Source organism: Chamaea fasciata, unplaced genomic scaffold, assembly GCF_029207755.1.
Source record: "Chamaea fasciata isolate MVZ Bird 193981 ecotype frontalis unplaced genomic scaffold, bChaFas1.0.hap1 SCAF_35, whole genome shotgun sequence".
NCBI classification, from domain to species: domain Eukaryota; kingdom Metazoa; phylum Chordata; class Aves; order Passeriformes; family Sylviidae; genus Chamaea; species Chamaea fasciata.
Genome location: NW_027094120.1, coordinates 663,625 through 685,568, shown reverse-complemented (window position 1 = coordinate 685,568; position 21,944 = coordinate 663,625). Strand labels below are relative to the sequence as shown.

Here is a 21,944-nt window from a genome sequence, read left to right as displayed (position 1 = left end):
CAGTTCTGCCTCTCCTTCGGCTTCTTCGGCGCTGCTCCTCTTGCTACAGCGTGACCCTGCACCCCCTGCGCTGCCGGGACATCCTGCCCCTGCCTGCCGGGACACCCTGCCATCCCAGCTACCAGCCCGGGACTTTTCCACTGTTTCAGCTTGGTGCTCTGAGGATCCTGCAGAGACACCGAAACCAAACTGCCCTGGGTTTTGTGAAACAAAACCCTCAAGGATCTTGGTACTGTTTTCGTTTATTATTAATGCTGTAGTTGTTTGGTGAGGGTTTTTTTGTGTTTGTTTACTTTGTAATACATACTAATAAAAAACTGCTATTCCTATTTCCCAAATCTTTGCCTAAGAGCCTCTGATTGTAATTTATAATTAAAAAAGAAAAAAAAGAGAGTGAAGGGGGGGGGTGTTTAGACTCTCCATCCCAAAAGAAACTGCAGTTGTTTTTTTTTTTATTACCTAGCAGATACCTGTCTTCCCAAACCAAGAGAGGGTCCAAGGCGTAAAGCCCCTTCTGTGCAGGCAGAGCTGCAGCAGAGCCGTGGGGCAGCTCTGCAGCCCCGGGCCCAGTTCCCTCTGCAGAGCACAGGGCTGGGAGCAGCTGCCTGGCACTGGGGGGCTCTGGGAGGGGGCACAGCTGGCTCAGGGTGACCCTGTCCCCAGTGCCCGGCTGTGGGCAATGCTGTCAGTGCAGCCAGGGAAGGAGCTCCATCTCATTTAATCCAGTGCCATCATTAGGACACTTGAAAGTCTCCCTGAGATTTCCTTCCAAGCTTCCAGCTTCCCTCCGCAATGCAAACCTGCCCTGTAGCATCTTTGTGTTATCTGAAAGCCCCACGGGGAGACACACAAGTTCTGTGATGGAGAAAATGCTGTTGGGTTGGTGGAATGAGTCCCGTGTGTCCTTGGGTACAAATGTGGGGCTGAGCCCTTGAGAAGAGGATGGACATTGGGTGGACTGTGGTGGATCCATCAGCTCTCAGCAGTGTCAGGATGGTTTTTAAAGGAAACATGGGAGGGTGATCATCCTGTGTAGGGGACAGGTGAAAGCCCAGAGAATCCTGGAACAGGACAGGGTGACAGACCTCCTCCCCTCATTCTCCATGCACCACCTTGCCTCAGAGAACTTGCTCTGTTCTCCCTGAGCGCAGCAGCAGAAATGCTGAGAGTTTCTGACATCAAAAATAGTCAAGTGGAGATGAAGAAAAGCTGTTGAAAAAACTCTAGAACATTTAAACAGACTTTACCATTCCTGGTCACTGGCAGTGGGAGTACAAGCTGACAGAGACTTCTGTATCAACAGGGTTTCAAAGTGGAACACGAGGACAAGGTTCCCTGTCCCCCTCTCACGTCTGCACGGCAAGGCTGAATTGTAAAAACCCTGCATGTAATTGCCCTGAACCTGAAGACCCACTCAGCCAGCACCAACCAGGGCTCCCCAGTTGGAGTTTAAGGAAAATCTGCTAGAAAATCAAAAGGCTGTCAGTGTGATACAGAAGAATGGTCTGTGGGAAAAGGCTTTGATTTTACTGAAAGAACTTTCTCCTAACCTGTCACTGATCTTTTCTCCTTGAACAGGCCCCCATGGCCAGAGTCAGCAAATGTCCAACAGCAGCTCCATCAGCCACTTCCTCCTGCTGGCATTGGCAGACACGCGGCAGCTGCAGCTCCTGCACTTCTGCCTCTTCCTGGGCATCTCCCTGGCTGCCCTCCTGGGCAACGGCCTCGTCACCAGCGCCGTAGCCTGCGGCCACCACCTGCACAGCCCCATGTTCTTCTTCCTGCTCAACCTGGCCCTCACCGACCTGGGCTCCATCCTCACCACTGTCCCCAAAGCCATGCACGATTCCCTCTGGGACACCAGGACCATCTCCTATGAAGGATGTGCTGCACAGCTCTTTCTGTTTGTGTTTTTCATTTCAGCAGAGGTTTCCCTCCTGACCATCATGTGCTACGACCGCTACGTGTCCATCTGCAAACCCCTGCACTACGGGACCCTCCTGGGCAGCAGAGCTTGTGTTGGAGAAGGGAGAGGCAGACACCAGGTGGTCGTCAACCAAGCTCGTTTATTGTTAATTCACACAATGCTTTTATAATAACACTAATAAGCTCATACATATTGCAAAAGTTAAGCTCAGGATTGGTGCTCAGACTAAAAGTCAGCTACGCCTCTTTCTACATTTCTTTGTGGTTACATAGTTTGAGTAAGTTTTAGTTTTACCGTGCTTCTCCCTCATATCATTCAGCTACAAGGTCTTGTTATCGTATCCCAGCTGTGCTCAAGGGCATGCGAAGCTTACTGCCTTGCTGGTTCTCATGAGAGTGCCTGTGTGCTCAGCAAAGCTCTCTCATGTCTGCGTGACCTTTTGCAGCTAGCTAGTTATCAATCACACTCTCCACACTTCCCCCGTTTTTCTGTTGGACAAGAAGGGTGGTATTAAATGCAGTATCCACCATTTTTTGCATCATTTTTTTGTAAGCACAAACAACAACATGGTAAAATCAATACAGCTAAAAAAAAAATCACTATACTAACTATTATAGCAAATTTGACAATAGAACATAGCCATGCACTCAAACCCAATAATTTTAGCTAGCTATCCAAACTTAACCCTGTTTGTACTCGTTAGTCAACACCACTCCCAGCTGGGCTAGGACATCATGGCAATAAGACACTGCACAGTGGGAGGCAAAGCAACAATTGAGAACACAGTTTGCACCAATTTTTTATCTAGCTTTACCAATAGTAATGGCAATTTTTGTGCCAATGTCAATCCACCGACCCCTGTAACTGGATGTACTCGACTGCAGTGGCCAATGTTGCGGCCAGTATTCTGGAGCAATTATGCTAGTGTCTGCACCGGTATCCAAAAGACCTTCAAGTCTTTTCTGCTCCCCTTGGTATTCTATGGATACCGTACGCCTTGGCCGATCGTGTAGGCCCATAGTCAGCAGGGTAAGTCCTCCAGAGGAGCCAAAGCCTTGGTCACCTCTTGATTGAGCATGGTGTGGAGGTAAAGCCTTAGTAAGTTGTGGCAAAGGTACCAGCTGAGCTATACGTTGCCCCTTCTCAATTTGAATTGGGGGAGTATTAGTGTGTCCATGATACAGATTTCCCCTGTATAATCAGCGTCTATTACTCCAGGTAGAACGAACAGTCCCATCATTGTAGCAGATGAGCGACCCAATAACAGGGCTCCCATGGCTTGTCCTTTTTTTACTATAGGTCCTTTTATTCCCGTTGGTATTTTTGCCGGTTGGGTAGTCAGTAAAGTTATCCTTACTGCGGCTGCCAGGTCCAAGCCGAGGCTTCCTGGGGTGACTGGCCGGAGGGTTGTTGCATGTTGTTGGTCACAGCAGCTACTTGTGTCGGAGCGTGGCGGCTGGGGGGTGTGCCGGTCTTCCCGTTTCCCGAGTGACGTCGTCAGACTCTGAGACTGTGTGTGTCCGATCGGCAGTTTTGGCACCAGACATTGTTTGCCGGGCAGTTTCGCCGTATGTGACCAGCTCCTCCACATCGATAGCACCGCATCCCGCCACTAGTGGTTGGACGCGGCGTGCTGGTTACCGTTGCTTGTAAAGGTGCAAGAGCGGCAAGTACCTGCTGTGTTGTAGCCTCTGCTTGTTTTTTCAACCCTATTCCAATTTCCCTCAAAGCATCAACTACCAAAGCCTGACTCCCCGCGGGCATGTTGGACATTCGCTCCAGAGCTTCCTCGATAGACCAATTGGCCCCTAGAGTATTTAGTACATTCTTTGTAGCCTGATTGCTATTTTGCAGTGCACACTGTTTTAATAGTGTACCTTTCATAAACTCAGGAACTCCTGCTTGGTTAATTGCATTAGCTACTTTATCTATAAATGGTCCAAAAGCCTCATCCCTTCCTTGCTTTATTCCCATATATGCAGAGATCCCACCTGGCTCTTTAATTCTGTCTAATGCCTGCCGCACCAGGCGCATCACTTCACAACACTTAAAAGGACCAAGAGTTGCCTGTGCTTCTGTTCTCAAAAAATTACCAAGCCCCATTAGTTCCTCCATAGTTACGCCCTGCAATGGATCACCGGGTCTCCTGTTCACTGCTACACTTTCCTGACAGAGTGCCTGCCAATGTGCACCCCCCTTTCAGTCCACCCCCGGTGCTACTCGATCGCCAAATACACACTGAGAACGCAGTGAGGTGCTGTGGAGTTGGCAAGTCCTGCTCCCAGCCCACCTGATGCCCCTGTGACTCCAGCGCTTTCTTCAAGGAGGTGGCAGAACTTTGCCACCAGAGCTTCATTTCTGAAATAGTTTTCTTTGGAAAATGCATCCATTTCCTATTTAACAGCGCAGTCCTCTCTCCCTGATCTCGGAAGAGCTGCCTACAGCCATGGAAACCACTTTCCTCTCCTGGTCTCCACACTCAGTCCTTTAAAACACTGTGTTACTGAAGCCAACTACCTCCAGATCCAGACTGTCCATGCAGGGACAGTGTCTCTTCTCTTCAAGGTCAGGGAAAAATGGCAGAAGCACCTACAGAGCTTCAATGCCTCTCTTGAGCAAGAAACACCATGGATTTGAATCTCCTTCTGCTTGCAGGGAAGATAATGTCATGTCTTAAGCTAAAAAACGATAAATGGCAAAAAATTATTAAAAATGGGTAAAAATGATGCCACTTCTCACTCCACTGGTAGAAATGACCCACTAAACCAAAAAATCTGTACCTGTTCCAGTTTCAGACTGAAGCAACAGCATATTCCTGGCTTCTAACACCGCAGGGACAACAGCACTGAAAGGAAATGTTTGGACAATCACATCTTCATTTAAAGAGAACCCGATTTCTTCATCTAAGCCATCACTGCCCTCGATCAGGACATCCACCATATAATCAGGACATCTAATAAGTGAAGAAAAAATCTAAGCAGAGGATCTAGACTAACTGGGAAAACAACAGAGGCAGAATGCAACACTCCAGGAATACAAGGCATTTTTTTTAAATTCAATTCCTCCAAAAAAAAAAAAAAAAAAAAAAAAGTCAAAGAAAGGATGAAAGCCCCATTTGTCACGCAATACATTGTTAAGTGCAACACAAAAATCACAGCTGAACTTCACTCTGCCTGTCAATGCTGCTGTCCAGCACAGGCTGCCCAGAGAAGCTGTCGCTGCCCCCGGATCCCCGGCAGTGCCCAAAGCCAGGCTGGATGGGGCTTGGAGCACCCTGGGCTACCGAAAGGTCTCCCTGCCCATAGCAGGGGGTGGAACTGACAACCTTAAGGTGCCTCCCCATCCAAACCATTCTGGGATTCCACGATTCTATGAACAGCCCCAGGCAGAAGGACTAAATTTCCATTTTAGTTCAAAAATGCTGCTGCAAGAGCATGAATAGAGACTTCAAATACTGTTAAAGTGGCACCGCCACATCAGAAATTACTTTTGGGGGTTAAAGTGGTAACTGCAACTCCAACTTCTACTTCTGATACCAAGTTCACATGGAGGGCTGAGTCCTGGAGGTCCTTACTTAACAGGATCTCTATAGTTATCCGTCCCCAGTTTGCTTACTGGGGCTAGAAAATGTAGCCCCAAGTCGTGGAATTGTGTTTGAGGCGTCACCACATACCAGCAATGTGAGAGACGGGGATGCTGATGTTATCAGAGTCCTGTTTAATTAAACACGGCGACCTGGAGCATGCTGGCTTCCTGAACCAGGTCTGCTGCCTTGTCTGTGCAGGGGCAGGGCTCTGGCACCAGCTTCAGCAGGATCTGCCAGCAAAGGTGGAGAGGAAGGTAAGTGCGCTGGCTGTCAAGCGCAGGGGAAGCATATGCTGCTAAGAAAGACCGTGTGCGAAAAGGTGTTGGAAGATGGGCAGGTTTTAGAAGGACAACTTCCATATCACTTCTGCAGCATTCTGTCTACGGTTCCTGCTCTGCATGGGAGCGGAAAAAAGAAAGGTCCACTGCAATTTGGCATCTAGATTGCTACCACAGACTGAGTCCCTGGGGAGACCGCACTGGAAATGAAGCACTGGGCATTCAACATCCTGAAGAGTAACAGCAAGTGTCAGCTTTCCTCGTAAAAGATCACAATTCACTGAGGTCTGATAATTTTGGCACCTAAAGAGGAGATCAAAGATACCACACATACGGCTCTCTACACTTATACCAACAATGCTGTAATAATAACTGATCCTTTTGGATTGCATTTTCCTGCAAATAATTTTCCTGTCCTCCCATTCGAGTCAAGAATGATGCCACCTCTGTATAAAGAACCCCAAACAATGCTTTTCTGAGAATCCATTCACTGGTCTTTGACAGGTTTCTCAACAACAGAACAAAATCTCTAGTTCCCACCAACATTATTCTTTGCATTGTTTATCCAGCTAATCTGAACACTGTTACCCTTTCCAAAAGCTGAATCACTGCTTCCTTCTGGTCTTCTGTTGCATTATCCAAATGTTCCAGCCAAACTGAAAGTTCCCTTCCATGTGTACTCAAACACTCCACTGTCACGTAAAACCTGTCCAGGAAACAAAGGGGGAGGTGCGTAAATAAACCTCAAAGCACCTCAAATACAAAACTCCAGGAGATGCAGATCTTTTTGTACAGTAACTTACAGTTGGCGGGATTTTTAGGGGGGTTCAGGAGGGATTTTTTGTGGATTTTAGGAGGATTTTGGTGGGATTTTTTGGAGGATTTTGGTGGGATTTTTTTAGGGATTTTTGGGGGGATTTGGGGAAATTTGGGGGGGGGGCTTTTTGGAGATTTTTGGGGGATTTTGGGGGGGATTTTGGAAGGATTTTTTGTAGATTTGGGGAGATTTGGGGGGAATTTTTGGGGGGATTTGGGCGGGGATTTTTGGAGGTATTTTGGGGGATTTTTTGTGTATTTTGGGGAGCTTGTGGGGAGGAATTTAGGGGGGATTTTCGGGGGGATTTTGGCGGGGATTTTTGGGGAATTTTTGGAGGTGTCTTGGGGGGATTTTAGGAAATTTTTGGGGGGCTTTTTTGTGTGATTTTCGGGGGGATTTTGGGGGGATTTTTATGTGATTTTTGGGGTGATTGGGAGGATTTCTGGGGGGATTTTGGGGGCATTTGTAGGGAAGTTTTGGGGGGATTCGGGAGGGATTTTTTTGGATTTTGGGACGATTTTTATTGGATTTTTGTGGAGATTTGGGAAGATTTTTGGCTGGATTTTTTTGTGGCATTTTGATGGGATTTTTGGGGGGATTTTGGGGTGTTTTCGGGGACTTGGGGGATTTTTCGGGGGATTTTTGGGGGAATTTTATGGGATTTTGGGGGAATATTTAGTAGGATTTTTGGTGGGATTTTGGGGGGATTTTGGGGAGACTTTTTTGTGTATTTTGGGGAGGAATTTAGGGGGATTTTGGGGGGGATTTGGGGGAAATTTTGAGAGATTTTTTATGGATTTTGGTAGGATTTTGATTGAATTTTTCAGAGGATTTTTGAGGGGATTTTGGGGGGAATTTTTGGGGGGAGTGTGGAGGGATTTTTGGGAGGACTTTTTGTGGATTTTGGGAGGATTTTTTGGGGATGTTGTGGAATTTTTGGGAGAATTTTTGGGGGGATTTTGTGGGAATTTTGGGGGTATTTTTCGGTTGATTTTTTGGGGATTTTTTGAGGGATTTTTCAGAGTTTTTTGGGGGGATTTTTGGGAAATTTGGGGGAAGTTTTGGGAAATTTTTGGGACTATATTTTTAGGGGATTGTGGAGGTATTTTTTGTGGATTTTTTGTGGATTTGGGGAGGAATTTGGAAGGATTTTGGGGGGCATTTTGTGGGAATTTTGAGGGGATTTTGGGGGGGATTTCGGGGGATTTTTGGGGATTTTAAGGGGATTTTGGGGGATTTTTTTGGAGATTTTTCGGAAGATTTTTCGGGATTTTGGGGGGTATTTTTGGGGATTTTTTTTTTGCATTTTGGGAGGATTTTGTAAGGATATATTGGGGGATTTTTGGTGGGATTTTGGGAGAATTTTTGTGGGATTTCAGGGGGATTTGGGGGGGGGATTTTTGGGGCGATTTTTGGCGGAATTTCTGGGGGGAATTTTGGGACGATTTTGATGGAATTTTTAGGAGGATTTTTGGGGGGATTTTGGTGGGATTTTGGGGGGAAATTTTGGGAATTTTGGAAACATTTTTTGGGATTTTTTTGTGGATTTTGGGGGGGATTTTTGGGAGGATTTGGGGGCATTTTGGAGGGATTTTTTGAGAATTTTGGGGGGATTTGGGGGGATTTGGGGAATGTTTGGAAGGATTTTTGGAAAGATTTTTCGGGGGATTTTAGCAGGATTTTTGGGTGGATCTGAGGCATTTTTTGGCGTGATTTTGGGGGGATTTTTGGAGGGGATTTCTGGGGCAATTTTTTGATGATATTTAGGAGATTTTTGGGGCGATTTAAGGGGATTTGGGATGATTTTGGGGGGATTTTTGGGGATTTTTGTGGATTTCTGGGAGATTTTTTTATGGATTTTTTGTGAATTTTTGGAGAATTTTAGGGGGATTTTTGGAGGGATTTTTTGGGGATTGTTGGGGGAGGTTGGGGGACTTTAAGGGGATTATTGGAGGATTCTTGGAGGGTATTTGGGGAGATTTTTGGGGGGGATTTTGAGGGATTTTCGGGGGATTTTGGGGGACTTTTTGGCGGATTTTTTGGGAATTTCTGCATGATTTTTGGGGAAGACTTGGGGGGATTTTGGGGGCGATTTTAGGGGTATGTTTTCAAGATTTTGGGAAGATTTTGGGGGGGATTTTTGAAATATAGGCTAAACTTAAGGCTATTTTGGTTTCAGTTTGTTTGATGGCGGGGTTGTTGCAGTTGTGCTCGGGGGTCTTTTGGGCCATTTATTCCAGAGGCTGTTTGGAAGGGCATTTCTGGCCACGTTCTTTTTTGCCTCCGCTCCGCGCCGCCGTGCGGCAGTGCTGCCACCCCGTGGGCAGAGAGCAGTACTGCAGTTGTCCCCCTGCCCGTCACGGACACGCGTGGCAGCTCCAGGCTGTGGGCTTTTATGAGAGGAACTTTCCTACATAAAGGGATAATTTTTAACTCAGTGGCTAGTTGAAAGGGACAATTTGAACATTTGTTTTATGTTATTGTGGAGAACCACCGTGTGATTCCAAAACTAACATCCCAAACCAGCAGTTAAGTAAAAAAAACCCAAAGAATGGTACAGCAAGCATTTAAAAGCCTTTTACATGTGAAAGGAATTTAAGATGAGAAATGTAGCTTATCCAAGCACATAATTCTGGTCTTTATATTTTTTGGCTGCTTGATTAGAAATTTTCATGCTTCTGGAGCCAGACACAATTTAAGAAATTACAAACTGTATTTTTCTCTTACTGAGGAAATATTTTCTACAGAACCATGACCAGCATTTTGAACTGTATCAACACAAACAATTTTAAAGTGCATAACAACACATTTTGGCTATTAATTATATATTAACTTTCTTCCAGTGCACTCGACTGACTTTTGGGAAGTTCTGCTCTGTTCAATACGGGTCAGGTTTGCTTTCTGCCCTAGAGGCAGTTCCATAAGCTTCCAGCTGCCAGGAATATGCTGTGCTCCCTGTGACACATAGAAACAGCTCTTCTAAATAACTTTCTAACAGCAGTGGGATGTCCTGGAGCACTGGAAAAGGTACAAGAGTGCAGTTTTCACAAAGAATACAGATTTCTTCCTCATCCTGATGGAAACAAGGATACTTTCCCAGTTCCTGCAGTCACTTCACTTTGCAGTGATGCAGCACCTTCCTAGGGATCACGTCTGTGATTTCTGGGCGACAGCTGGTGCCTCAGCTCCCTGGGCAGGGACTCCCCTCATCCCGGTGCTACGAGGCTTCCCTCCCAGCAGAGAGAAGTGCAGCACTTGTCCGCTCCCCAGGGCCCGACTCCAAGTCTCCAGGAGAAAGTGGGAACCTTTCAAGGGACTTCCACGCACTTTTGGTCAGGGCCTGGCCGATCCACGCCCAGCGTTCCCACCGCACAGCGACCGCTCAGCTCCTCGTGTCCCTTCCCACCCGGCCCCTCTGGAAGCCCTTAACCCTCTCCTCCTTCCTGCCTTTGCGGCGCATTGGAGCCGCGCTCCCCGGGGTGCAGGCCAGGGACACGGCCCCGCAGAGGGGGGACGAACACGGAGCGCTCCGGCCGGGAGCCCGCGGCCCCTGCCCTGGATGTGGCGGGTCCCCCCGGGGCATTGCGGGGGGCTGACAGCCCCCGCCAGACCCTGCCCGTGCCGTGTCCACCTCTGCCCATCCCTTCAGAGCCCCGCAGCCCCCCGCACCCGGGAGCCCGTCACTCGGTGCCCGCCCCATACCTGAGAAGGCAAGAGCCGCGACCTCCACCCCGCACACAAGGACCGCGCAGGACAGGAGGCGGAGGAGCCGCCCGGGCTCTGCCTGTGCGCGGCGTGGGCGCTGCCCCGCATCCCCGTCCCTCATGGTGCGGGAGAGGGCGGCTCGGGGCGGGGGGCAGCCCCGCCGCTTCACACGGTGCTGCCGATCCCGGCTGGCGATGCATCTCCCCTGGGCCTCCGGGAACCCTCGGGGTTGCCCTTGCCCCGTGCGGGCGGAGGAGGAGAAGGGGCAGAAGGAGGGCGAGGGCGGAGCAGCCCTGCCAGCGGCCGTGGCAGGAGCAGGTCCAGCGGGCGTGGGCGCCCGCGACGCGGGGGCGGTGGGGAAGAGACGTGAAGGGACACGGGTTTCTGGCGGTGCCGTGCCGGGCACTGCCCTCCGCTCACATCGTGCGGCCGGGCTGACTCAGACCTGGCTGCACCTCGCCTGCCCTCTCCGGCTCTCCCCACCCCTCTCCGAGAAGTTTGCGCCTCCCTCTGCTCTAGAGGCTCGATCTCACCGTCTCCCCCATCATTCTTGCTTGGCAATGGTTGGAGGACTTTCACGGACTTACACACACTGCGACTCGTGACCACGTTTCCCTGCTTGTGTTTTTCCCGAGACAGGTGCAAGGTGCTCCCCATCACTCCCCGTCCCCCGCAGCCCAACTTCCCTGCCTTGCCTGCTCCAGATGCCCTCGGCCCTCATGCCAGACCCTGCCAAGTCTGCCGCTGCAGCCCTTACACCTCGGCTCACGGGTCTCTGAGGGGACCCAGCTGGGACCTACGCCTGGCAGGATCTCTGGATGAGGGATTTCAGTGGGCAAACAGCACTGACTCTTCCAGGCTGCAAAAGGACCTTCTCTCTTTCCTCACACCGGTGACACCACCTTACCTCATCCCCACAGCGTTCCGACTCCAGCGGGTCTTGAGTTTGAAGTGTGTAGGCTTGGCTTAAAACCTTCACTGCAAAGTGGGGAAACATCTTGAAGTTACTTTGAGAGAGTTCAAGTTGTTCCCTGTAATCTTTTGTGATACAGAAAAGTGAACCGGTGAGAAGTTCAAACAAATTGTCATTACTACCTGTGAAACTACCTTCAAATGTAATTTGGTGCTTCTTTTAAGGTATGAGGGACTCAAGGGGATAAATCAGGACACTCATTTCCCAGTTCCTGTAAGAGCTGTCCTCAGGAAAGAGAGCTTAGAACCAACTCTGAAAATGGGGAATGAAAGCATCTTTTCTTCCTGGGGCTGTGCTGTGGTATACAGTGGGTAAACATGAATATCCAACTGTTTACATTATGCTATGCATGTTCACACTGATCTTTCTCCTGAAAAAAAAAAAAAAAAAACAAAAAAAAACCAAAACCCCATGAGTGAGTAGGTGAAAGACGATGGAACCAAACTAATTGTGTTAAAACTATTCCTCTCCTCCTGTTCCAACTGAAGTTGGAATGCATCCAGATTTGAATTTCCAAAGTCTGGCACCTCTTTTCAGAGGTTACACTGAACTTTGACCAACTTGGTCTTCACATTTGAATCTGAATCCACTTTTGTTCCTCACCTTGTCCCTCTTCACACCCAGAAAAACAACTGGGTATCACATATATCAGACTATTCCTCCTTAGTCTTGGGCAGATAAGAGCAAAACAGGTTTCACATGAACCTGTCTGAGGTCAGGGACATTCCATCAAGTGTTACTGAACTCAAATGGGATCAAAGATTCCCAAATAACAGTATAAAATCACTCTGAAACATCTGCAACTGCAAACACAGATGGGCAGAGAAAACAGTAGGTCTGCAGGTGAAACCCTTGCCTCAGATAAGGACAGTGTTTGCCTTTGAACTCAGTCAGTTACCCTCTGCCTTCCACCTGGGGAGCTGGAAGGAGACTTGTGGTAGTCTCCCCCTACTCTCCTTCTTTTTCCCCTTGACCTTGCCTTCAGGGTGATCATTCAGTTGGACACTTCCTGCACTTGCTGTCTCAGGTCAGTCCTGCCAAAGGCAGAAATGAATGCTGGGATGTGGCAATACACAAGACAGAGAGGAAGACACATTTAATTAGCACAGCTGGTTTGATAACCGGGATGCCATGGCAGGGACAAGCAGAATTTTGAGATTATGAGAAGATGAGATTAAACTTGCCTAGGGGAAGAGGATGCGCTGTATCGCATCTCAGCATCCCACATGTCAACACAAAGTGACTCTGCAAGGCAAAGACTGAATTTTAACAGGTCTCATTGATACTAGGCAAGCCTGATTGTTATCTCAAAAAGCCATTGCCTAATGATTGGCCGTTAATGCCCGTCTCCCAGGCTCTTTCAGGGGTGGGTGGAAATAGTCAAAGCCTGCAAAGGACACTTAATGCAAATGGCTACAGTCAAACCTTTTGTACTGTCTGCCCCCCAGTTTTGTAGGGGAAGAATCTCTTAACACAGTGGGGTTTTAAAATTCAAACAAATTTTGTAGGAGGTCATTGAAGCTCAACCAATGCAGAAGAATGTAGACAGCATCAAAAATAACTGGGAAGTATCCCATACTTGTACTTGAAAGGCTTTGAATCAGAAGGTCTGCCAGGGCTGTTGCCTGATGAGTATTTGTGAATCTTCCCAGTGAGATAACGTAACTTCTTCTAGCCTGGTGATGCTGTAGGCAAAAGACCATCCCAAAGTGCAGGAATGAGCCTGGTATGCTTTTGGCACTGTGCAAGTATAACCCAAAGGCCAAGGCAGTTTCCAAGTGGAATGACTGAACTGGGAGAGGTTTGAAATGTAGGTAACCTCCAGAGAGGTGAAGCGGGGAGGGCTGAACGACAGCGCAAGAGGCAGCTGGGTGCTCCGGCTTGTACACATCTTCCAGGGAAGCCTTCCTGTGGAGAAGGAAAACTCACGGACACTGTGGCTGACAGGAACTGAAGACATGCTTTCAGTGGAATGGCACAGAGATATATATATACACTTTTTTTTTCTTTTCCCGCTGAATGGGGGCTACTTTGCTATTCAACATTAACCTAAAAACCAACTACCCTAAAATATAGAAAGTATTTTTGCGAATCTCTGCTATCCCCTGTGATGGGTAGTGTGTGAATAGAAAACTTGGAGACAGTAGTGTAAAACACAAAGGCAGGAAGGGAGCAAGTGTTTATCATGATGTGCAGAATGCACCTCTTTGCTACAGCCTTGAAAGCTGCTTCTACAAGCTGGCAACATTCAGTTGCTGGAAGACAATATAACTAATCCAGACATGTTCAGCATGTAGAATTACAGTATCTCAGCCTTGTCCTTCCCTCACGAGCAACAGGAATTGGATTCATTTTTTCCCCAAAGAAAAAAATCACTTGAAAGTCCAGAAGTTAGAATCCAAGAGAAATATCACATCTGCTTCAGAGAGTTTGTCTCTCTTGAACTTGGGGAGGAATTATTTTACTGTGCCAGAAATGCAGGAATTGTGTTGTTACATGGAAGCTTTAAAAAAGCAAAGCCAAAATTTGAGCACTTAACTTCTTTTTCTCCTTGTTATTCATTTTCCCCTGAATTTCAGCCAAACTGCCAATTCAAAACTCGTATCATTGCTTAGTGTATGGAAATTCCGATAAAATTAGTGTGTCAGTTAAGAAGTAAACAATGTGAAATAAAGAAAGTGAATGTGAAAATAGTAATTTGAAATAAAATACTTCAGTTAGATGGCCTAAAATCTTCTATTAGTGAAAAAAATCACTAGATCTAATGTAGAATAACAAGAGTTGTCAGAAAAATATCTCAGAAATACTTTTTCACACACACACACACTCTCTCTCACTCTTCTGTGTGTGTGTACACTTCTCCCCATCCTACTGCTTTTTCTTCCTGCTTTCTCCCCTGTAATTTTTTAAGAGCTGATATTTGTCATTTTCATTCTATTCTCCCAGAATAAAATTTCCAAGAAGTTCCCTAATGTTCTTTTTGGCTTTTGAGGATTAAAACAAAACAAAACAAAACAAAAAAAAATTAAGAGCAAAACCCCAGGCATTTCCCACATTTTTAAAAGCTTTATATTCCTGCATTCTGACACAGACAGAATCCACAGGACAGTTCAAACAAGGGGGCTGTTATCCTCTCTCTGTTTCTATGGAAATGAGTGTCAGACCACTTAAAACAAAGCACATACTTTACAGTAATCACTGCATTTTCATTATTTGAAATAATAGAGCGCATTTTCCCCAATCCAATCTCTATTCCTATGGATACAAGCTGAAAATCGTTGTAGAGAAGCCTGTTCCATAGTTTTTTCCAATTCTGAATGTGTTTAGGATGCTGTTAAGTTCTCACAAGGTGCTATGGATGATACGATCTAACAAGAGCTTCAAGTGTGCTGTAATTTGAACTGGAGAGGACCAATTCTGTGAGCCAGAGTAAGGAAACATTCTTGTGTGTATAAATAGAAATTGGAATGAATTCTGAGTGAAGTACTCCACCCAGCAGGTTTAGAAGGAGGGGAATGATTTGCTGCTTTCTGCTATTTTTTGACTTGCTTCAGAGAGAGTGAGCTGAGCTAAGCAAGTTCTGAGTTTGGTGATCATGAGCTGCTCCTTGGCCAAACTAGCCATAACACCATAGAGACCCCCACCACTTCACGAGACAGAAGATGTGACCCATGAAGTTTGCAAAGCCAATCACCTCACGTTTCATTTGGAATGAAACCTCACTCCATTTCCTCAGGAGAGGCAGCAGAACGTCCCCGCTCCCCACCCCCCTGAATGCTGCCAGTCTTGCTGGCACTTCTCCTGTACGCAGATTATTTTTTCTAGCAGTGCACCTGGCACTTGTATAGACATGAAGTAAGAGGCAAGTCCCATCTCAGAGAGCTTACGCTGCAAACAAGAGAATGTCCCTGGTCACTTCCCGACATGATGTTTCAAAGACACACTGGGAAAGACTGTGTGTCCTGCCCCTCAGTTAGGAAGGACATTAGGCCACAGTTACTGGGTGGAGCACGGTCAGGGAAATCACCCTCTTTGTCAAAGTGCTTTACTACGGTTTTATGAGCCTGCCTCTGATGGGTCGTTATCATGACACTGTTCCCCTTCCGTAAGTATTTAAGACAAGATTTTCCAAAATGACCAATGACTACGTACTTGAAATTCAAGACAGAAGCTTTTTAAAGCCACAGAATCAATGTCAAAACACTGAAAAAACTGTGGCTTTTCCAAGAGCCTTGAAAAAATCGGGCTTCCCGATCTCTCAAGTTAGGTATGCAAAGGCATGCAAAACTGGTGGTGTTTCAGAAAAGAATAGCCCATATCAATATCTAATCAGTGAGAGTTAATAGTTTTGAGAACCAGACCTCAGGCTAATTCGACCTGAGCACAGTGAAATTAGAAGCATATAACAAAAATTTAAAATGATATTGCAGTGCTTGTAAGTGCCTGCTTTTCCCGTCAAGACTGTAAGGGCTCCCTGGTAAATTCTGTGACTCAGTGACTATGTCAAACTCAGACTGGATGATGCTTGAAGATTATTCCATGTGTATAAGGTGGGAAGGATTTCAGTACACAGAAATACCCGAGAATCGCAGTAGATACTCAGAGGTGCTCTCAGCAAATGCCTCCTCTGGCTCTGCACAGCCTGCTCATTGACACTTTTCTGTCCTCTTCCCTTTTTTTCTGGTCTTTCCACCCATCTTCGGCAGCTGGGCATGCAGCCCAGTTCCAGAGTCTCACCATGCTCTGACTCAAACCCCTGATGCTCATAATGCCTGGTCGGCAGATCCTTCCATATCGACAGGCTCCAATATTCCTCGTGGGAGGAAGATAAATTGCCATTAGTCAGGCTTAAAATGCACTCCTTGCACTCCAGCTGAAATAACTACGGGATTGGCGGAGGAGGAAGAAGAGGAGGAGAGATGATTTTGTTTTACAGCATCTAGAATAAAAAAAGTTGTGGTTTTACCTCAGCCATGCCAGCCCACTCATCTCCTGGGTCCATACACGGACCTTGCACATACCCTGGACTCCTCGATGCCAAACTCCTGGAATTCAAGCTCTGCAATGAATGTGTCCAAGTGTGTGAGCTGGCACTGGGCTGATCCCAGCAAGGATCATGGAGGTGCGGGGCACAGGGCATTTGGACATGTGATGACAAAGAAGTGATAGTGTTGGGAGCATTCCCTTCTTGGGAGGCCGTGCCGAGGAGGTGGTCCTGTCAGCCCATCTCTGGGCAGCGTCACCCTCTCTCCTTCTGTCATCCCATGCCTCAGGGTGCCAAAGGCTGGAAAGCAGGAAGATTTGACAAAGCGCTCTATATCACACTTGAAATTTGGGGAAAAACTGAAGGAAACTTTTCTGTGTAATAGTTGTGTAAACTGAGAGCGAACACTGAGAGCTACAGTTTTAAGGTGTGATTTTGGATTAAATGTATTCCCTCTGAATGCTTTCTATACTTAATTTATACATAAAATGAAACATTTATTTTAAGACACTAATGCATTTCTTACCAAAGGAGTGAAGGGTGGGAGATTGCAACTCACAGATGAAGTGAAGTGAAACCACCACAGGGGTTACTGTAACTGTAAGTGGGGTATCCCAACAGCAGGACAGGTTTGGGCTGGGATTAGCATGGGCTGTATAGCTGGGGTCATGCAAAGGTCTGTCTGCAGCCCTTCTCATAGTCCCTCATCTGCAGGGAGAGGCTGTAGGCCTGGAGATCAGGCTGAGTTTGGGAAGGGTCAGGAGGACGCCGTTACGGAGTGATGTAAATGCGTATCAAGAGACTTGAGGGGTGGCAATGTCAGCTAGAGAACAGCAAGGATCCATGGCTAACGGCTGGAGATAGGGGCTGCCTGAGAAGGACAGGAGTGCTTAAGGCTGAAATCAGAAGAGAAACCTCGGTGAAGCTTTTGTGTTAGAAATGGTCTCATCTGCCCAATCAGATACTTGTCTTCAGGATTGCACGAGTAAGGAATCCCACAGCAAAGAAAAAGGTTCAGGTTTGGGAGCAAAGGCAAGTTGGGCAGGACTGCGGGGCTGGGGCTTGGCTGTTTACATTCTGTTCAGGACAGTAAAGGCCTCAGGGGTCGTAACTGAGGCAGGAAAGGGTCGCTTGGCTCAGTTAGTCTTGTATCTAGAACTGTTCCTTGAACAAGGGGGGGAGCTGAGGTTCATGCAAGGGACCAGGAATTGTTTTTTAGCCTTGAAAATGCCAGAGGGGTGTGTGTAACTTGGATATGATGATAAGTTCATCTGGCAAGAATCACAGAATATTTTGATTTACTGAAAGACCGGGCAGCTCAGAAGTTACTACTTGACTCATTGCTGCTCCCATCTGTTGCACACATAAGCACAGCAGAACAGATGATTTTTTTCTGAGCCTGAGGTCTTCGACTGACCCTCCATAAATGCGTCTTGCCAAAAAGCAGACTTGGGGGAGGAAAGTTGTCAGATATAATAGAGAAAGAAAAGGACACAGGCTTCAAAGTCCACTCCAGCAGAACATGGAAGTGACCTGGCTGGAAATGAAACCCGTAGTCTGCTTCCCCAGCCTCCTGGAAGCCTCTAACAGCTCCACAGGCAGTGAGGGGAGAGAATAATTGAACTTCAAGTTGAAATAAAAATAATTTTCAGTAGCATTCTGCAGTACTTTTAAAATACTAGAACCATGAAATATGGTGTGATGATAACTATCAGGCTTGTAAGCCTGGTAACTAGGACTTTTACCTTGAAGATTTCAGTATGGGTACTTTAAGCCTTTTAAAACAGAGTTAAATCAATTTTTTTTCCCCCTAGTTCTGCTAGCACTAGCCTTTCTTTTCACCCCCTCAAAAGCAGAGCAACTCCCTCTTGAGAATGTTATTTACTTTCCATATTATGTGCTTACCAATTTCTGGAATTGCCAATGTATTTGGATACCTGCATAAATTTAAGTTTCAAGAAAACTGTAAGGCTGAAACAAAAGAGAGAGACTGCTGCAGATGGGATATTGGGAAGGAATTCTCGTCTGTGAGGGTGCTGAGGCCCTGGCACAGGGCCCAGAGAAGCTGTGGCTGCCCCGGATCCCTGTGGCCTGACTGAACTAGAGGTAAAGCCGCCTGGGTGTCCTGCCCACGGCAGGGGGTGGGAAGGGATGGTGGAACGAGATTGAGGTGAATGTTTTGAGATTAATTCGTGGGATTTAATAATATACTTTATAAGCCTGTGTAGTAGATATTTTAGAGTTAGTTTGTGTTTTACTGGATAACATCACTTTCTTAAGCCTAAAGGAATGCGGGGTTCCCGGAAGACATTCCTCTGCCGAGAGGGAAGATCATCATCCATCGCGGAGAGAAAGGAGGGTGTGACCCCTGGCTGATGGAGCTGAGCACCGCCATCAGCCACCGTCAGCCGAGTGCTCAGCGCCCCACAGCCATCATCCCGACTCTCACAAGGACATACATCTCAATACCTGGTTCCGGCAAACCCGGACAAAAGCTTCTGTCTCCCCGGAAAAAACTATTCACCTGACTTGCAATCGTAAAAGACCCTAGATGAATATGAATCAAGAATCATACACACAAAGAACCCATGACGTAATCGGTTGCCCAAGCCCAAAAACTGTATAAAAACGGGCTCTGCACACTCTGAATTTGTGAACCAGAGGGGGATTCTGTGCCGTTCCATGGTAATTATTTTTAACTCTTGTTGCTCACCTGAGCACCGGTCGCTGGGCAGGCCCGACAACTCGCAGGAGCAGCACCCTGCCCGGGCCGCGATATCCCCGGGCCGCTGCCGCTCCCGCTCCGCCCGCCCCTGCCTGCGGGAGCAGCGGCGATTCCGGGGTGCCGCCGTGCCGGCTCCGAACCGGGCATGGCCGGGAAGCGGAGCGGGGAGCCTGCGGCCCGCGGGACGAGGAGTTCGATGGCGCCCGCCTCACGGCGCTGCTGCGGGACCCCGCGGCCGCCGCCAAAGGTGAGGGGCTCTGCGTGGCGGGAGAGGCGCGCCCTGAGGCGGCCGCGCTGGACAAAGGCGGCCGCGCCGTCCCGGGCTGAGGCGGCCGCGCCGTCCCGGGCTGAGGCGGCCGCGCCGTCCCGGGCTGAGGCGGCCGCGCCGTCCCGGGCTGAGGCGGCCGTCCCGTCCCGGGCTGAGGCGGCCGTCCCGTCCCGGGCTGAGGCGGCCGCGCCGTCCCGGGCGCATCGGGCTGAGGCGGCTGTCCCGGGGCACGTCGCAGGGGGTGGGTGGCACCGGCGCTGCTGCTGGCGGGGCTGGCGCACATGGCACCGCTCGGCCCCTCAGGGTCGCGGCCGGGCCGGAGCGGGCCCTGCACGGGGCGCCGGTGCCCCGGGTTGACGCTGCGCCTTTGCAGGGCTGGAGACGTTCGTGTCCGTCGCCAGGACGCTGCCATCGGCCCAAGTGTACGATGTCGTGGAGAGATACGTGAAAATTTCCATGGACTGTGCTGAGATATTCAAGCTTCTCGATGGAGAAAGGAAGCCTGAAAGTGAAGTAAGTTGGACAGGGGGCTTGTAATTCAGGGACTGGCGACTGCAGTCCCAACAATCCCACCCTGGAGAAGAAGCGACAAAAGGTTTCCAGAAAATGGTCACAGTGGCCAAGGCTGCCAGAGCTCCAGGAAGGTTTGGGCAGCGCTGTCAGGCGTGGGACTGTTGGGGTGGCTGTGCAGGACCAGGAGTTGGACTGGATGATCCTTGTGGGTCCAGCTCAAGATATTCTGTGGTTCTGTGACTAAATGCTTTGTGGTGTAGATAACTCTGATAATTGAATATGGCTTTGGTTTGGTTTTTTTCTTTTTTTCTGGAAGTAGCAGTGGCAGAAGCACCTACCGAGTGGGAGATGCTCTTTTCAGTTCATAGGTGTTCCTGGATTTAATGACACACACAGCCAATAGTCCCGTCCAAATCAAGCTGTTAAAGTTCTTTAAATGTTATCAAAAGATCTTTTAGGAAATAAGGGGATCAATAAAAGCAGTTAAGTAAGCAAAACAATAGTCTGGTGAAAGTAAATGTTCTTAGGTATCTCCCTGATATATCAGTATTTCTAGGAAGCCGCTGGTAAAGTTGACCTCATTTTTCTTATTTTAGCTGGACACAATTTATCCTCATCAGAATATGACGAATGAACAAAGAGTTCAGTAATTTTTCACTGTGAATGCTGGTGCAGCATTGCTGACTGCTTACAACATAGTACTGTATTGTGTGGCTTTTTAACCATCGCTTGCTATTCTTTGTCTTCCAGTATCATTTTTATCTGTGTCGTGTTCAGTGACAGCCTTCCCTCAATATCCCATTGCTCACAGGGGCTGGTGTTTGTAATGGGCGCAGCCCAGTGCTGTGTGGTTTCCGGATTCCTCTGCAGGGAAATAATTGCAAGACCGGAATAGCCCCAGTGTTTTTCTCCAGCGCATTTTGGTTTTCGTCGTCCACTTAGGAGCAGCCGTCTCTTGAAGCACTGATTCCTTGAAACTGCATGCTCTCCCAAGTGATCTTTTCAGAGAGGAAGCATTAATTTGGGAGAGAATCTAGAAGTTAATGTCACTTTCATGTGTGGAAGCTTTCCTCTTGGGGTGGGGTTACCCTTTATTGATGGTGGTTATTACTATTTGCTCAGCTAATAATTTCAAGTCTTACCTGATCATTGTCAGATGCTAACATACTTTTTTATCCTGCAGATGCTGTTAGTCTTTCAAGCCCTAGAAGCCATTTTACTGAGGACAGCCAGCGACCGCTCACATTTGTGGGAATGAACATCGTCAGAAAGTTGATTCATTCCTATATGAGACTGGTCTATGCTGCTTTGTATTCTGAAAATCACAAGTAAGTCTTCTTGGTGCTCTGCTGGAGAATCTCTGTCAGTTGATCTGGAGGGACTGTACTGGACGTTGCAAAATTCATTTTGAGTTATTGCTAATAATCCACCTTTATTTAATAATCCTTTTCCACTTGTCATAAAATAATTGCCTGTGGAAGTCTTTGCAAAGTGAAAGCTCTGATGCATCATACAATCCAGTGCTGTAGGATAATTTCCTGAAGGTGTAGTTTTCATTGGTTGGGCCTGCCCTAGTGACAGCTAACACAGGTGGTAGCTTGAGTCCTCTTTCTTTATTGCTGCTTGATTTGTGGGGTGGAATGTACTGCGTGGAACAGGGCTGGGCAGTCTTCCTGTGATAGCAAAAAGAGCTGCTCTTGAGTTCTTTGTTTCCCTGTATTTTTTGGAGTCAGGTTGCCATGTTTATAATGGATTTTTCTCTTTCAGACTGGCTTTGCTTCTGTAATTTTTTCAGTCTCTTAACACTGAGGTCATTTTAGGTTGTTCAATAACTGTTGTTATTTAGTCCAGACCAAACAATTTCTCGTGCTCCTGTGGATGGGGAAAAAAGTTGCAAATTCCAGAGACATTTCGGTACAAACCTGGGAGGAAGAGGGAAGTAGAGAAAAAAAACAGACTGAAATTGACTTGTCTGAGGCAAATGTCTCATCTTTCAGTCTTTGAGCAGAACTGGAAAACCTTTTCTCTGCTTGCCTAGTTCATAGGCACAGCTGTGCTTCCTGAGCTGTGCAGTTGATCTTATTGCAGCAGGCTTTTTAACCTGACAAAGCATCTCAAATCTGTATACGGGAAACAAATTTTGAGGCTGTGCAAGATGTGCGCTTCTG

At 47.6% G+C, this 21,944-nt stretch overlaps 1 protein-coding gene across 1 annotated transcript in view; it reads left to right on the top strand.

Annotated features, from left to right (window-relative positions):
* Window positions 1-10,507: 10,507 nt before the first annotated feature.
* Window positions 10,508-21,944, top strand: part of LOC136303463 (olfactory receptor 6E1-like) — a gene marked incomplete at its 3' end in the record, with an annotated part of 38,543 nt that continues 27,106 nt past the window's right edge. Inside the window, 2 exon segments of the mRNA XM_066207126.1 lie at window positions 10,508-10,679; window positions 19,637-19,776. Coding sequence (XP_066063223.1) covers window positions 10,508-10,679; window positions 19,637-19,776 — 312 coding nt within the window.